This window comes from Caloenas nicobarica, chromosome 2 (genome assembly GCF_036013445.1).
Source record: "Caloenas nicobarica isolate bCalNic1 chromosome 2, bCalNic1.hap1, whole genome shotgun sequence".
In the NCBI taxonomy this organism is placed as follows: Eukaryota; Metazoa; Chordata; class Aves; order Columbiformes; family Columbidae; genus Caloenas; species Caloenas nicobarica.
The window spans coordinates 29,663,821-29,681,281 of NC_088246.1; the positions used below are offsets into that span (position 1 = coordinate 29,663,821).

Consider the following 17,461-nt stretch of genomic DNA (forward strand, 5'->3'; position numbering starts at 1 on the left):
ACTTCTACTCCTAGATGTCCAATAAATTTTAAGTACACCAGTACAGCTTGTCTGCAAAGATGTTATAGTACATTTCAGAAGTAAACACGCCAAAACCCAGTGAACTCATCTGACTAGGGTGTCTAATTATGATCTATGACAAGAGAAAAAGATTTTGGTAATTAAGTTGGCCCATCTATTTTTAACTTAATTATATTCTTTTTGAACATTAATGTCTCTGCAGGCATTGCCCATACCAAGTGCAACTCTGTCTTCAAAAATGTGATAAATTGGAAACAAGGGTCTATCACACTGTCATAAATGATAATTGTTTATTGCACAATGCAGATGAAACTCTGGCTTTGTTTTATTTATCCCTTTAATGGAAATAATCACATCACATTCCAGGCCAACTATTAAAGACACTCAGAAAGCAAGTGATGTATTTAAGCCATCCCATATAGTGAAATCACTTAATGTTATACAAACACTAAAAACACCCGTTCTTATGCGGAACTTAATAGGTAAATATCCACTTTCCTAATGTCAAGATGAGAGGCAGAAAGGAATTAGTATGATATATTAAATGTGACCCTTTATTGACAGAAGAATTATCAATTATCAAACTTCTTAGAGAACTGAAATGGTATAGTTTAAGCAATAGTGTGCACTATTTTTTCCTTATATTCCTTTATACTAAATAAAGCAAATCTTGTTAAAAAGAAATGCCTTAGAAGTCCAATGCTCTGAAACATCATGTCCTGAGAATATCAGTTTTAAGGTCCTTTAAACAGACTATGTTTTACCGTCAGTAACAAATTCTTACCTATAACAAACATCCAATCGACATACTCAATAGTTTTTATGTACCCAGACAAATCAAAAGAAAGAAAGGACTGGGTTATAAATTTAATATCCTATGCATTTACAGTGAAGGACAAAGTGTGCATCTCACATTTGATTTAAATGCCTCAGATGGTCAGCCTAAAAGCTGTCAGGCAGAAAAGAACAGTTCAAATCAATTCTGTAGTGACAATAGCTCGGAAATTAATATTGGGAAATGATGACTAATGCCCATATAACCAAGTTCCTGTAAGCATAAGGCAGTATGCGCCAAAAGAAACTGTCATTAGCTACTGTATTTTTCTACTAATTGACTGCCGAGCATTGGCCAGATTTTGATCTGGGTTCTCTTACAGGATTAACTCAATAATTCAATGTAATTCGAATTCCAATCTGGCTCTTCATTCTTTTTAAAGAACTAAGTCATAAAGTGACACAAAGTAGACATTTTCTTTTTAAATAATCATTAAAAAAATCCAACCAGTCTGATGGTTTCTTCATTCAATGCATATAGCCACACAATAGAAAGGGCAGAAGTAGATTCTTTATAATTGGGCACACATATAAAGCTTCAATTTATTCTCCTATTGTTTTCCATTAGAAAAAGTAATGAAGACCAGAAGCTATTCCTTTAGCATATATTTGACTCAAACCATAAATACATAGAAAGAGCCAATTTTTAAACTAGCCAAAATATTTTAAGTGAAAATTGTTGCACCAGCCGGTCTTCAGTTTCTCCCAGTTTATTGTATATATTTAATTAGATGCCTACTGTAAGAAGATATAATGCCACGAGCCAAAAATTAAGAAACTAAATACTGATGTTGATCAGAAAACTATAGAAGAAAATTTAAACTACATGAAGAAATTTTATAAGCTTTTCTTCAAATTAAAATTCAATAAAAGGAAGACAAGAAATATTTCAGAAAGAAAGATTTCTAAGTCTAGAGGAAAACAGAAAAGCAATTAAATCCTATAGGATTGTCTTATACCTGAAGTACAGTCTTCAGTCAGTCACACTAGCTGAGAATAAACACAGGTAAAGGAAATGTACACTGTTCCATTTTGGACAGTACGGTGTTTGAGCCACTCCACACGAAGTAGCTGAACTAATCCATTTGAAATGTTTACATCTGAGTGTCTTAACAAAACAGTCTTGTTTACCTTCTATATCTTTTAATTAAGTACCAACACCATGGTTTAAATTCATGCTCCAGGCTCAGGAAGACCAGACCTGCGTCACCCATGTATGTCCAGGTGCCAGAAGAGAACTTGTGGCACTCATCTATGTCAGCACGTATCTATGCCTGGAGTACTTCAGGAACAATTTTGCTACTTCAAAGAGTTGCAGGAATTTGCCTGTACACAAAGCTTTGCTGTTGCCATGGCTCCCTCTTCTAAAGCTCGTCATCTCTCACAGCTGTGAGGCAGGAGGTGGCACTGAGTCCACCCTTTTTCCTTGTGGAGCTAAATGTAACCCAACAATTAGTGAACTTGAACAAAGTCCGGAAGAAATTTGCGCTTCAAAAGCGAGATCTGTTTTATCCAGAGTAATACATGCAATGCTACAAAGCTGAGTATATTATAAAGGTTGTAAAGCAATTTATTGTTTACATGTTCCTACAAAATGAGCAAGTAATTTCAGCCTACTGTCTGAGAGTCAGAAGAACATTGCTAATGCCACAGCCCCTGTGGTACCTGTGCTGCAGAGTTTGGCACAAAGGTAAAAACCTAAAAAAAGCATAATGCATGAACCAGCATTTTGTAGGCATTTTCAGCAGTAGTTAATTTTGCAGACTTTTATGTCGGAAATTATTTTGCCCTATTTACATATAAATAGCACTAATGTATCTGTTATGGAGTGGAGAGGTGGTCAGCTATCCTACAATAGACTGAGTCTTTAGTACAGAAATATTTTTGAAATGGTATTCTTCATAGATTGCCATAGCTACAGAGAAATAATTAATCTGTTGTAAAATCACTCTTCTTAACTACATTAAAGGACTTAATCATGGATAATATGTACATACCTCTGTGTGTGTATGCATACAAGTATGCCTTTTATATACTGCATAAATATATAAATAGATTAATTATGATTTACTAAAAAATGTAATTCTATCATTAGCAAAAGTTAATCTGTAGCATGTCTCTAATTATTAAAATAATGTATATATTAGAGGAATTCTGATCAGTTTCTGTCTAGTACTGGAGTTTCCACAACTGAAAGGTTTTTTCACAGAAGGGAGCTCCTTTGTAAAATTTCCTGGAAGACTAAGAATATTTATTCTGAAAAGGTTCTTTCCACAATAAAAGCCTGAAGTTCCATTTATATAATAAAATACATCAAAGTTCATTATAGCCTCTACAATGACAACCTAGGGTACTAACTGTCATATTTTTTTCAGCCTGAATGAAAATTCTGATTACTGCAATCCGCTGTGGAAAGAGAATGACAATCATAAGCCTCCAGCAACAACACAGGAGGATAATCTATTGTTTGCTGTTGTCTCAAAGGCTGTAATGACTCTTATCTTTATACCAAATGGAAGAGAGAAGCTCATTCCAATTATATAAAACAATCTCACAAACACTTACTTGATTCTAATTGCAAAGTAAAACACCCAGGTCAAGACATGTTATCCCAACTAATTATGCTTTAAACATATATAATGATGCAACAGTCAACAGAAAGAAAAGATACTGATCAGTGTGAGGTTTATCTTTTGATAAAGCAATATATTTACAGTAGACAATGCTTAAGTCCCTTTGATCCAACCTCTCCTATCCAGGCACTGATTTAAGATTGGCTAATTAACTCCTATGAACTAAAAATCAAAGCAAACTAAAACAAACTCTTGAAAATACTGAAGAAGGTATTGTTAAGTAAAGATTAGTTCAGATGAAGTAAAAGAGCAAACTCAGTCAATAATTAATTCTTTCCACAAGTCGTTTCCCTTCACAGTAATTTTTACCCGTAAAACTGAACAAAATTCCCTGTGTGCCATTTAGAACAAAATTATGACATGCGATTATCACACAAATTATCTATCCCATTAATTGAACCACAGTCCTCAACTGACAGTCAATGCAGTCTTCTCCAAGAAGTGCTCAAAGGACACTGAATATCACAAGTTTCATATTATGATTAATTTAAACCATGATGTTAAGACAATGTAACGTTCTCCAAACTTTATTTTACTGCAGACTACCTTGCAGTTGTAGGGCTTGATGTAAAACCTGCCTGATTGCAAGGTGCTGCTCTCCTAGATTTTGCAGAGCAGAATCTGGATGCCCACAAGAAGCATTTGATGAAGAAGGATACACATGCCAGGCTAGGAGGCCAGAGTACTAGATGGGAGTTACTGAGGTTGGTTGTTCCTTACTTCACACTTTGCTTCTACTGTATCATGCTAATCTTTCTCAGGAGAGACCCAAGGAAAAGTCACTTAGTATTACTGGTGAAGATCACAGAAGATCTTAACTAAGAGAAAGAAACAATTTGGAGGGAGAGCTGAGGCAATCCACTGCATTACTCTCCATTGCTTTTGCACTCTGTCAAAGATATTGAACATATATCTTTGTGGGTGATTAGACCTTTGCAAAAGGAACCATAATTGCAGTTTGTTTTCTCCATTCCTTGAAGCTGCGTCCAAAACTCTTTAAGATTAAAGACTTACAGGCACATAGCCAAAGCCTGATTCCTCACTCCTTTTGGGATGGATTGCTGATATAGGCAATGTATAATGTAATCTAATTATAGTAATATATAATGACATATAAGTCAGAAAGATAGATAGACAAAGATTAGTACTGTCAGTAAAAAAGTTATTCACAAGTCCAATTTTGCCAAAAAAGACCATGAAGTGCAGAGAGCAAATCCTGTGAGTTTGAAACAGAAAAATAGCAAATACCATACACATAAAACTTATCTCAAAGTTGAGAAGCTCAATTGCATCCTCCAAATGTATTATGGCTACAATAAATTACAGTCAACATAAATGACTGTATTACAATCTAGAAAGAAATTAGGCTAATCAGAAGTTAGACAAGTGAGCAAATACCACTCCTCAAAACTAAAGGTAAGCCAAACTATGCGAAATCTAGTAAAGGAAAAAAATACACTTGTTTGTTTGGTCTACAATTTTTTTTGCTATTAAAAAGAAAAAAAAAAAGACAAAATTTCAGAATTACATAGGGAAAACTTTAATTTATGAGGAAAAGGCCATTTTTCACCTGACGATGTATACAAACAAAACTTCAAATATTTTTAGTGTTGTTGCCAAGAAATTCTTACACTGTGAAGCGAAATTTTTAGGAAAAGGAACATAAAATGTAGTAGATTCAATATTGTAATTCTAGGCTAATCTCTGTCTGGGCTGTAAAAAGGCTTACAAGTTCTCTTAGGTGTAGGCAGAAAAATAAAGCTTACACTCTAATTTCTCCAATTTAAGCCCCAAAACTCAATTATGACCCAAATTCTTGAGCATGAAAGCTCAGGATTTAAATCTCTCTATAATCAGTTCTTACTACTTCTGATGAATTTAATCAGAAAATATTTTGTGTAGCTGTTAAATACTCATCAGTGGTGTACACTTACTTAATCCTCTATAGGGAGGTAGAAGTTTCTTAGCATAACTACACTGTAGTCAGTACAATTATTTTAATTCATATGCCGCTCTAAACTGTAGTATTATGAATTAATAAGGAATATTCTTGCAACAGTAATCCATGAGTCTTCCATAGATTAAAATATTTTGTAAGCAGCTTTCAAAATTGGTTTTCATGACTGTGCCATGCAAAATCTGTTTTCTCTCACAGAGGATAATTGAATAATGATGGTATTTTTCTGACCTTTTGAAGAAGACAGACAGCCTAGACTGTCAAACCAACTTCATAACACAAATCAAAACATGCTTTTTAATAAACACATTATTATTTTTCTTCCAGCTATGCTTAGTGCAATACATCTTACTTTACTCACACTTTATATGGTTTTGCGCTCAGCAGATCAGATTTGTTAGTAGGATTACATCACGAAATTCAGTCAAGTCATTGCAGGCATGAGTCTGACCTACTGAAAAGCAATAGCTGTTTCGTACTGACTTTTCTCAAAGTCTCTTTGGGAACTTTTGAAAATCTACAGCATGTAGGAGAAGGAGCTTGATCCTAGAGCAACTAGAGGGCCTATCCTACCTAACCAATACTAACAGACATTTCTCTCTCTTCTAGTCAGCTTGGTCTTGAAGACTGAGAAAGCTGAGAACAACAAAAACTGCTAACCCTCTTGGACTATATTTTAGCATCTTCACTCTAGTTGCTGTGGACTGTGGGGCGTCTTACCATCACTGTTGATGCAGACAACAACGGGAACCTGTGTACCAGCACCACATGGCTTCTCATTGTCAGGAATGCACTCCTCCAACCCCACGATTCTCCAGTCGTAGCAGGAGGGCTCCTCACATGGGATGGCTTCCAGCAGGTGAGGGCAGTTTCCTGTTCCTCCGGTAGGCTCATTGGTGATGCGCCGTTTCCTTAGTTTAAAGCCTGAAATGTCCATGAAAATAGAAAGGGCAGAACAAGTCAATTCTAAAATGCAAAGTGAAGAGATTTTTATCTATCTACATCTAAGTGAACAGTTATGTTTCTCTTCTGTGTAAAAGATACCACCGACACTCAGTGCAACAATGCATTTTAGAGAACTGAGTAGAAGAATTCATTGAAGGAGGAAGGGAGGTAAAACTTAACAAGAGCATCACAAGTTTTGACTTTATTCAGTAAGCTTTGCCTTGAATCCCTGTTTATCCTAGTCATACGTACTCCAGGAGAGAGACAGGAGTAATTTCCTGTGCATCTCTCTTGCTGTATCATCTAACAAATTGTGACTACATTGCTGGGTTGCCATTTCTCAAACATGTTGTTTGTTTTCTTCTCAGGTACCTTCCAACAGGGATAGATTATCAAGTGAAATCAGCTTCTAAACACTCTCCTTGTGAGCATTTACAAATTTCCTTGAGACTATCTAAGCTCATTTTCGATCAGAGAAACTGATGGCAGTGTGGCATCTGCCAAGTCGATGTCACTCTCTGAGAACAAGCCTTTCTCTCACTTTCAGGACAGCATATTGAAAAAGCCAGACTAATCTACAGTCAGAACAACCTAACCAAACTGAACAGAATCAGGAAATAGTTTCTTGTGTAATAGTTTTCTAGAGTTCCTGATATATCTGATTGGAATATTTTTATTTTGGCAAAGTTTTCTTTCTTTTCACATCTCTTCACAGTCGTCTTCGTTTTATCTTGATATGCAGACAGGTTAGTAATACACAGATTTTTTTTAAATAAAATATTATGTATAACTCTTTAATATCTACCAGGACACAAACTAAACAGGAGAGAATTTTCAAACACATATGTGCAAAAATGGATTCTTTGTTTGAAGATGTACCTCTTAATTAAATTATAAAAAAATATTACTCTAAAAATACATTTCCATGTATCTATTTTTTTTTCTAAATTGAAGAGGTTTACTAAGCCTGCCACAAAAGGCTGATATAATTTCATAAAAAGAACCCCATTGTCTACTGCAACAAAGGTGGCAAATGATCCACAGTAAAGGGCCATTCCTGAAATATGTAGAGAGACTTGCTGCTAAAACTGGGAGTGCCTGTACAACTTTCACATAATTCTCTCAGAACTGTAAATGTAATTGTAAAACAAATTCTAAGAATTTCCAGATAAGAGGAAAACATTGGTAGCTGAGAAAAGATCCCTGGTCATGTGTGCAGGAATAAAGACTTGCATAAAATACATCCTAATACATTTCCATTAGACAGGTGTCCAAATCAGTCTCACAAACCTAAACATTACCCCTGAAAATGTAGCAAACCTTTCAGTGATGGAACAACAACAGAAATAACAGACTACTTGACCGCTATACTCAGAGAATACTCCATCCAATGGGCTTACACAATGAACTGCTTTTTCCTTCTTGAATTGACCAAGGTCAGGTCACATTACCCTGAGACAGCATTGTAAAACTTGGATTGTTGCTGCCCAGACTGAAGGGCAGCTAGTGGTATACCAGGAATAAGCAGCTAAGCTAATGTGGCAATTACAGTTGCTCCTTCAAGTGCACATATGTGGCTGCTCTTTCTAATGAGTGTTTTCAATCAAGAAGTTTGTATTCTCAGCTTTTGTCAGATAATCACATCACATCACAGCAATGACTTGGCCGCTTTTTCTTATTTAGAGCCAGAAACCTGAAGAATTCTTACATGAGGTCCTTGTCACTGTATTCTTGCTTTCCTATTTTGATATCAGGTTACCACAACCTGTTTTGCATAGGAATAAACTGTTAAACACATGAAAATTGAAACCAGCACGTATGTCACCAGTAAAACAGCATCAGTTATCAACAGCGAATGATCTCAACTCTTTGCCAGAGAATGCTTTACAGTCTACTGGTGAACTCTTAAGCTATCACTGAACTATAAACCTTTGAGCGACTTGGACACTATGCACCTCAAAGGCTGCTTCTGTCCTCCTTTGGAAAGAATTGTGATTTGAACACGTACACAAGCAGTATGCCTTTCAGTTTGAAAGTTTAAAACTGGAATTGACTTGTAATAACCCAACCTGATCTTGAGAGCTTAGTAAACAGCCTACATTTTTGCCAGCTTTGGTGGAGCAGTAGTGATAAATACAGTCCTAATTCAATGACCTTTTTTTTGATGCTGAGGCACTGGATATAGTCGTCTTGGTACAAAATTCAGTATGCTTGCATATCCAGTGGTCCCTAGTGACTCAGGAATACGAAATAATCACCATTAAAAGGTTTCACTGAATTTTTACGTACCCTTCTTGGCCTGAGGGTCATCACAGCTTTCATAGGTGCATGGACCCCAGGCTGACCATGCCGAGGTCTCACACTCTGTAGGACAGGGGATATGGCACAGCTGGGAGGTGCTGGGAAGAGGTCCCGTACACAGCTTATGGTCCACTGGCCTTGAGGCTGTCAAAACAAAGTCAACACATTTCTCACGTCACCAGTCACGATCCTCCATTCTAAGTGGACAGAACTACCCTTCATTCAGAAAGGCTGCTATCCTCATTTTAATCTGATGAAGTGATAGTAAAACGCCTATCTTGAAAAAACGAAGCAGAAGTCAGTTTAACTCTCTGCATGAACAGAGCCAAATCTGATTACATGGAGTTGGGAAAATCGTAGATATTGCAGCACCCTCTTGGACCTGGTCCTTTCATGTAATGGATAGATGATGTTACAACAACATTTGTCCACATTGTGCTCTGTGTAAAATCAATGTCTTGCTGTCTTGTTCAGTTTGTCTTCACTTAAGAAACTGAACAAAAAGCTGTATAAATCCATTTGCTCCTGTATGATACTATAACTTCAAAAGCCTGCCCAATTAATGTTTAGAAGATTAATTTTAAGCTATAACCTGAAACACAGTTAAAATTATGATGACATTTTGTTTTTTCTTTAAAGACCTTCAAGTGCACATTCAGCAAGAAGATTTAGTTTGAGAAAGGCTTTGTTTTAGATACATATATGGTTTGCATATAAATAATTACAACACTGCTCAAGAGAATTGATTTTTTCATTGAAATATTAATCTATAAAGAGAAATGTCAAGGCAGATTCTTGTGTTCTTTAAGGATCAATAAGCTCTGGAAGAGGCCAAAATCACACTGCTCCTTCCATAATTTACTTTTTTGAATTTCCAGGTTACATAAATAACAAGACAACTCTATAAGGTGCCAGACTAAGACACAGAACTCTATATCAAAATATACTATTTCATTACAAGTGAGATTTTAATTCTCTTTCATAATACAGGACTTCACAAAATATAAACTAAGCAGAGAATATCTGCTGGAAGGCAAATTGAAGTCTGTCATACTCATTCACTTCAGTTGATTGAAGAAACATGCAATTCCTTAGCTTAAAACACCCTCATCCTACTCCCTCAGCATTTTTTCACAGGATTTTTCTGCTATCACTACAAATAGTCTCTTTTGATGGAAAGAGCTCTCTGATTAAACATATTCTGAAATAAGGTCAGAATATGACAAAATATCCTTCTGAAAGACAAGATCAATAACCATAGATACAGTGTTAAAGTAAACATCAGGTTGTTAAAGTATGGTCTCATTTGTAGACATATCTGTCTCTTTCCATTCAGACTTTCTAAGTAGATGGTTCCAGTTATAGAAAAAGCATTTAATTCTCACTTTTTAAATGAAAAGGGAATGAAAAATCATCAGCCGCCCTATTCTAGTTTCCTATGTTGCATCCTTGGCACAGTTTTACACTGTGCTGCTCCATACAATTAAGGCATGAGGATGGCATATAGTAATTCAAAATTACTGCCTCCAGCTCACCAATCTCTTAATAAAAAATTATATAACAACAAATATTCCAAAATTTGCATAATGCTATGTTGGAATTTAATTTTATGACATAACACTGAATTTTACAATAAGTTTGATATGAGCACCTAACGTGCATGATAATCAACATAATATGCATATCTTGTGTAGAACATGGATATAAATAAAAATAATTTGCCTGTAATTGAATTTGTATTGAATAGTTTATAATAACAAAATAAAATTGAAAAAAAAAGTAAGTAATTGCTAACCGTACTTTTTTTAACCTTGATTTAATCAAGGAATTGCCCAAGTGAGACAGCTGAAATTAAGGGTCAATTACACCCCTGAGATGACGCCTTGCTTCAGGGAACAGAGAAAACATTCTCGGGAATGCCTTGCTTAATCTCCAGGCTGTATCAGGATAAAGCACTTACCATCAGACTAGTTCATGGTATGTTACTCAGAAAAAAAACAAAGACCTTTCGTTAGCAAGCTTTAAGTAGCAGATATTCATATCACAGGTGTTCCATATCTCAAACAGATATTTTTAAGAGTCTGCCAATAGAAGGTACTACTGCACTATTATCATAATCCATTTGGCTTCAAGCTAAATTTGCGATGCTCCTGAACTTCTAAAATATGAAGAATTGTGACTGTGTTTGGCTTTAAAGAGGCTGAGTTAAGTAACAAGAATGCTATTTCAATTTTTTGGAGGTTTCTGTCCAGTAAGAATTCTAGGTCTTGTCAGCAAACATGAAAACATGAAAACATATCATGAAAACAATTACTGAAAATATCTACCTTTTCCATGACTCATTAGAGTGTAGAGGAAGAAACAAATGCTTTGGGGACAGGTAAGTGGTATCAATAAATCTATCAATATGCCAAAATATTTTTGAAATGCTCTTCTTAGAATATAAGTGATGTACAAATGTTTGCTACCAGATGTTATATATTGCTTTTAAAACAAAAGAATTCAACAGTAGGACAGATAAGTTATATTCCAGATTATTAAAAAAAAAATGTTTCATCATTGAAGACTCAGGATACATTTCATCCAGGATTACTCAGAATTTTTTCTTTGAGATGACAGTAAAATAAGAAAACTTTGTCTTGCCTGGGTATCTTAGGAACACCTTGATCCCACTGATTTAAATGGATTTTTTACAGCATCAAGAAAGTATAAATGAACTCAGCTTTTGCTGCTTATCATTTAGCAAAGACACTTTGAGAGAAGATGATGCTGGATGCAGAAATTTACAGTTTAAATCCCTATATTATCTCTGTCCTTTAATATTCTCCTGTGGCAGCAATAAAGATAGTTCTTTGGTCCTTGGCAGTGATGCTGAATGCTGATTAGGCTGTGTATAATACTAGAAGCTCTGTGTGGAATTTGACCCAATTTGGGGCCAAAAATGGAAAGAAAAGTGAATGCATTTTGATAATCTCTCTTCTTCAATCTAACTAAAAAAAAAAATTACTCAGTTTTGAATGAATTTCAGATTTTAAGTAATGACCTAAAAACTAAAATGAGATTCAATCACCCTCTCCTCAAATCATCTAGTATATTAGGAAATTTTAGCTGAATACGTTTTATCCCCTTGTAAAGCATCTCTCGGAACGACCGCATTTGAAAAAGAACTGAAAAGAAAAAAACACAGTTCTGTTCTTAAGTACTTGCTACATTTATCAAGTTCTCAACCTCCTCATTCTTCTCCACGACCCATGAACATACCAGCGTCCAGTAATGACCAGGCTGGCAAAGAGAGTGAATCTGTACATGGCTGCAGCAGTATAAGCAGATATAACTCCATTTTCCTCCCTCTGGTCATTTGTCACACTGGTTTCACAGCTAATAAATTTATGCTCATAAAGGAATTTTCCTCCCATCCTCATTCTATATCGAGAGTTTTAAAGGTACTTGGAAATGGATGACGCAATCTACTTCATAGGCTTACTGCAAGATAAACTTCATGACTAATAGGTTAAACAGGTGAATAGAGATGAAACAACTTACGTGGGTGGCAAGTAAATGACAGAATTACAGTGGCCTCCAGGAATCTTGATTGTCAGCTCCCTAATTACTACATTCAGCATTGCCTCTTCTTCCTCAAGTCTAAATTTGTGAATTCTGATAGGAGACAATATGGACCTGAATGTCATTGGGGATTCCGGTCTAGCTAAGAATTAAAAGTTTAAATTCTTTCAGGACCCCTAACTCAGTGTTTTAAATCTACAAAAGGGACTAGAAGTAGCAGCTGTGATGAACGCAACAAAGCAATTCACAGCACTCAGAATCAGGAGAAAAATCAGTCACTTGCTGAAACGGCTCAGGAGTGGGAGCAGGGAACTGTCCTGGCATTCGCGCTGGCTAACGAACTTCATTAGTTTGAGTTCAGGCCTGTCACTTTCAAATTGATCTTGAATTTTCTGAGAATGCACAAATCCATTAAACTATTTCAGAGCTATATAAACATGTTAATAATACACATTCAGCCAATGTAGTTCCCCTGAAAGGGACATTGCCTCCTTTGCATGCTTTTGGTTGAAAGGCTAAGCCAGAGGCCTTAATTTACCTACCTGTTATTTCAAAAGTGATCGATAGTAGAGGTGCAGCACTAGCCTTCGACTTGCTCTGTGACTGACTTTCTGAAATAACAGGGAAACGCCACCATAAGTATATGAGAATGGAGGTCTTCAAAGCAGCCTTACCGAGACAGCATTCACTACAACCAACAGCAAACGAAGGCGTTTCCCCACAGCTAAAACTGCTAGATGTCTCACACAGGTTTCTCCCATCCTCAAATTCCTTCTGGTTTTCAAATGCTTTTGTTTTTAGAGGCACTGATTTGCTCGTTCCTAGGAGGGCCTGGAAAGCAGCTCTTGCCCACACCAAATCCAAGAAAGGAGGGGGAAGGAGGGGTGAGCGAGAGAGAAGAGAGGGAGGATGAATGGAGATGCAGCTTTTCTGAAAATCAGCCTCCTAATATGGAAACACCCCAGAGCTCCTTTTTAAACTAAGACCCACTTCACCCCTAGTTTGAGCTCTTGAAAAATTGTTCTCATGTTTATGCATCCATAGACTAGTTACATTTTAATCAGCTTTCTGGGGCCTGCAGAGATTACCTCCTGATGGGCTCTGCGTATTCCTGTCACACTCTGATAAAGGCAGATTTCACACTCGCCTAAGCCGGCAAGACTTCACAGCTACCAAAATCCTAATCATCATTCTGAACAGTAAGCTGCCACTGATTTTATTGTTACCTCTCCTTAGCTGGGAGCTTTTACTCCTTTACTCTAAGGTGGGGGCATCTAAACTCTGCTCAGCAGAGGCGATTTACTACAAGCCCTTGGATAGAAGCTGATTTCCATTAAAAGAAGCGGCTTGAAAGCTTCTTTTTCAATAAATACAGTTGTGGGGCCAATGGAGCACACAAGTCACACCCTACTGATCTGTGCAGTCACACTGAGATGGATGTCAGCATTACTACTGACGACAAGCTCTACCTCTACAGCAAGTTTGAGAGTACCTTTAGCCCACAGCAGAAATGTCATTATCCTGAAGTTTGGTCGGCTCTGCTCTAAATGTTGTATTACACTACTTGTAAAATGATGTTACTTTTCCTAAAGTGTGTGGCTGTATTTATTTATTTATTACTAATAAAGTATGTTTACTAATAAAGTATGTATGAAAGAACTACAGAAGAGGATAAAATTTAGTTAATAAGCTAAATGCATTTAGCTTAATTAGTAATTTCTACGCCCATATGTATGCAGAAGTAGAAATAACATAAAATACTCAAATGTTGTTCTTCAGGGTGTATTTTACCAAGCGAATTAAAGATTTTGTCTCCTAAGCTACTCTCTCTTGTCTTAAGAAGCTGTACAGGATGTAATAATGACAAGGAATCACCTCTTCACTCTTTCCATTCAGGAAATAAACTCACAAAATCATATTGGCTTAAAGTTCTCAACGTGACTAAAGAACTTGAACAAATCAAGAAAATAAAAGAAAAAAAAATCAATTCCCTAAGAACAAAATATATACAGATGGGAATTCTACAGTATATGAAGGAACCACATCTAGAATTTCTGACCCACCTTCCCCAAGATCTTTCTTACTGAGAGATATTCTTCCCATACGATAATATGTTTCAGTAAATATTAAGAAAAAGTAATTTGTACCTAAGAACCGATATTTGCAGCATAGAGAATGAAATCTCTCCTACTGCAATTAAGTATTTTAATCTGAACCAGATTTTTTTAAGCACAGATAAGAGTAACCTGGAAGGTAAGAATGCACTCATGACAGAATCCAATGCCTGTCAAGGAGCTCTGGAATTCTGGAGTCCTCTGATTTCACACTAATTCAATTGCAAGTGAATCAAAATTACCTTCTTTTTCCTTGAGAGTATTTAAATAGGAGAGGAGGTTTTCATTAGCTTGCACGCAGTACATTTCCCGAGTTTGAATGCCACCTCCGCACAGCGCCGTCTGATTTCCTCGCCTCTTGTCCTGTTGACTAAGGAGGGGATCGACACGGCATTCTGTCCACTCCGTGGTCCGCCAGCCATACCTGGATCAAATTTAGTTAACTGAGTTTTTAGAAATCATGAAGCCATTCTACACATCATTAAGTTATACAAGCTGAAACACCTTAATAGCTTTCTTCATTTTCTAAAAGGCCTGAGCCCCACAATTTCTTGGACGTAGAGATGCATCAAGTCTGATATTTTATGTGGGTGGAAACTTTTATTCTCTTATTTCACTTTTAATATCATTACTTTATAGAAAGGTCTTTCCTGTTCTATTCCTGAAACATACTGCGCATATGAATACTTTATTTGAGGGAAGAAAAAGTTGATATACAGAGACACATAGCCTGTGTTCAGATAAGCCGACTTTCAAGACTGTGACTCTCGGAATTTGTCTAGAGCTAGATAATTTATATAAACCAAAGGGAAAAAAAAAAAAAAAAATCAAAGAAGTGTCCATGCTGAGAAACATAAGAGCCAGAAGAGGAGAGGGAAAAAAAAAATCACCACAACTCAACCACCCAAAAACAAACCCCAAAGCCTCTTGTTAATCTTTGATAAGAGAGACAGAAGTTTCTCCTGAACATCAAGGTAAAACTATAATTGTATTTTTTTTTATTATTACTTCAGAAAAACCTTCCAGTAAGTTCCTTTTTCACTGTGAAGATGAAGATGGCTCTGCAGTACTGAAGCATCCCTACTACGTACTGATGAATGATGAGAAGCTGTGAGCTTTCTAATCAGTGAATACACAGGAAAGATCTGTGACTCCCCATTAAAACCCCAATCAAGATTACAAACTGCAAGAAATGCCACAGAATTATCTACTCAACAAGTTTTTTTAAGGCTAAATCAAGTGAACTGCTTCCCAATGTGGCTGAAGATGGGGAAAGATGACATTTCAACTCTTAAATGAAAAATATGTACTGCAGTCAAAGATGCTTAACATCAAATGACATTTCCCCAGACCCTCTTCCTAGTCTGATAAAGAAAAAGCACAGTTGGTTCTTTTAATCTCTATTAGTTGGTAGGGATTACAGCAATCTCTTGCATCATAAAGTGCTTGCTGTCACCCCTCCTAAATTTTAAACAGGGTTAATTTATTTAGCATCGCTGTTAGCCTCTCGCGCTTTCTATTTGGAGCCCAGTCCTGCCTTTGTTGTGCTGAACTTGAGTGTCATTAAAAAGTCTGGTTGTTTAACAGATGTTTATCACGTCTTTCCTATGTTAAACATTTGTCTGCAAACAGACAAGTACTTCAGAAAACAATGATTCTCATAGAAATGCTATGTAGGGAAAAGATCACTGGCAAATTATTACAATTAATTTATTATGGTCTTGACCATGCCTGCATATGCACAAACATTCCCTTTTAAAAGTTAACACTAACGAAAAATATGTATTTGTTGTTTTTCCTGTATTTAGAGAAGGAAGTGATTTCACTATAATAGCAGCTATTTGCACACTTTAGGCTTTTAAGAGCACTGAATAAGCAATTTTTTTTTTTTTAAAAAAAGGTCAAACCTATTACTTCTTTAATAATGATTTGGTTAATATTCCATTACCAGCCCTGGACACTTATTTGATATTCTCATTTTAGCACAGGGAGAACTAAAGTGAACCAACTTACGTAATGCACGGTGCCACACCATCTCCTTGAGAAACACACTGCTCTGTTTCTTCTAACTGCGGGCATTCGCTTTCACTGCCGATAGGGAGCTGCTTAATGGTCCGTGTTCTTGTACGATTCCCTTTAGGGGTTGTCATGTCAAAGCAGGTTTTGGAGCACGGGGTCCATTCTGACCACTCTGTCACCTGGCACTCCTTCGTGATCACACAGGACTGGAACGTAATGGGTAACTTGTCTTGTTTGCAGAAGCTGCAATAAGAGAGCATTACAACCTTCAGCACATGTTCACACTCAGTCATTAACTTCTACAGAAAAGTGCTGGCCATTGCAACATGCAAAGTCAGTAAATATTTGTAAAGCTATTAAGTTCCAGTCCACATGTATCTGATCCCAAAAGATGAGGCAAAAGGGCTTTTGTGTAAACTGACTCAAACCAGACACATATAATTTACTATAGTTAGAAGTGACTGGTATTTCCATATCTGTGATCAAAACTAAAATATAAATCTTCATACATATATAGAAGTAAAAAAAGCAAATAAATCTAGTTTCCACAGATTTTTTTTTCATTTTTCGGTATACTAAATTATTTTTTCCAGAATGAAAAGGAAGTGAAGAATCAATAACAGAGACGGCTACACAGCGTTTTTGAAGAGAACCAAGTGCTCAGTGTCTTCTTCAGCTGATTTGCAGACTTTATATTGTTTATAAATGCAATGTCAAATATATTGAATACTTGGTCACTAATTATTTGCTTTCTTAACAGCTCGTATATTGCCACAGAGATGGCTCGTGATCTAAAAGGGGAATGATCTCTCCCTTAAAATAGAGCCTTCCCATTTCCTCATGAAGGCCATCATTTCATTTCCATCCTTCATCTGATTGCTTCATTCATATATTACATAGGTTGTCAGCAAGATTTTCTCCCTCTAAATGCCTCTGCATTTTTAAATGCCATGTTCTGATGAGAAACTAACTTATTTCTTCTTTAAAGCTTGAGTCACATTAGGAAAATGAGCAATAAAGAAGCTAAAATACAATTAAAGCAATCATAACTTTAATTCCTTATTATAATTACA

General features: G+C 36.2%; 1 protein-coding gene across 1 annotated transcript in view; it reads right to left on the reverse strand.

The window, feature by feature from the left end:
- Nucleotides 1–17,461, reverse strand: part of THSD7A (thrombospondin type 1 domain containing 7A) — a 193,778-nt gene that overhangs the window by 85,394 nt on the left and 90,923 nt on the right. The window contains exons 3-7 of the mRNA XM_065628411.1: nucleotides 16,383–16,631; nucleotides 14,612–14,793; nucleotides 12,798–12,866; nucleotides 8,680–8,835; nucleotides 6,166–6,369 (exon numbers count right to left, since the gene is read on the reverse strand). Of these exons, the coding sequence (XP_065484483.1) occupies nucleotides 6,166–6,369; nucleotides 8,680–8,835; nucleotides 12,798–12,866; nucleotides 14,612–14,793; nucleotides 16,383–16,631 (860 nt within the window). The remainder of the gene's footprint in view (nucleotides 1–6,165; nucleotides 6,370–8,679; nucleotides 8,836–12,797; nucleotides 12,867–14,611; nucleotides 14,794–16,382; nucleotides 16,632–17,461) is intronic.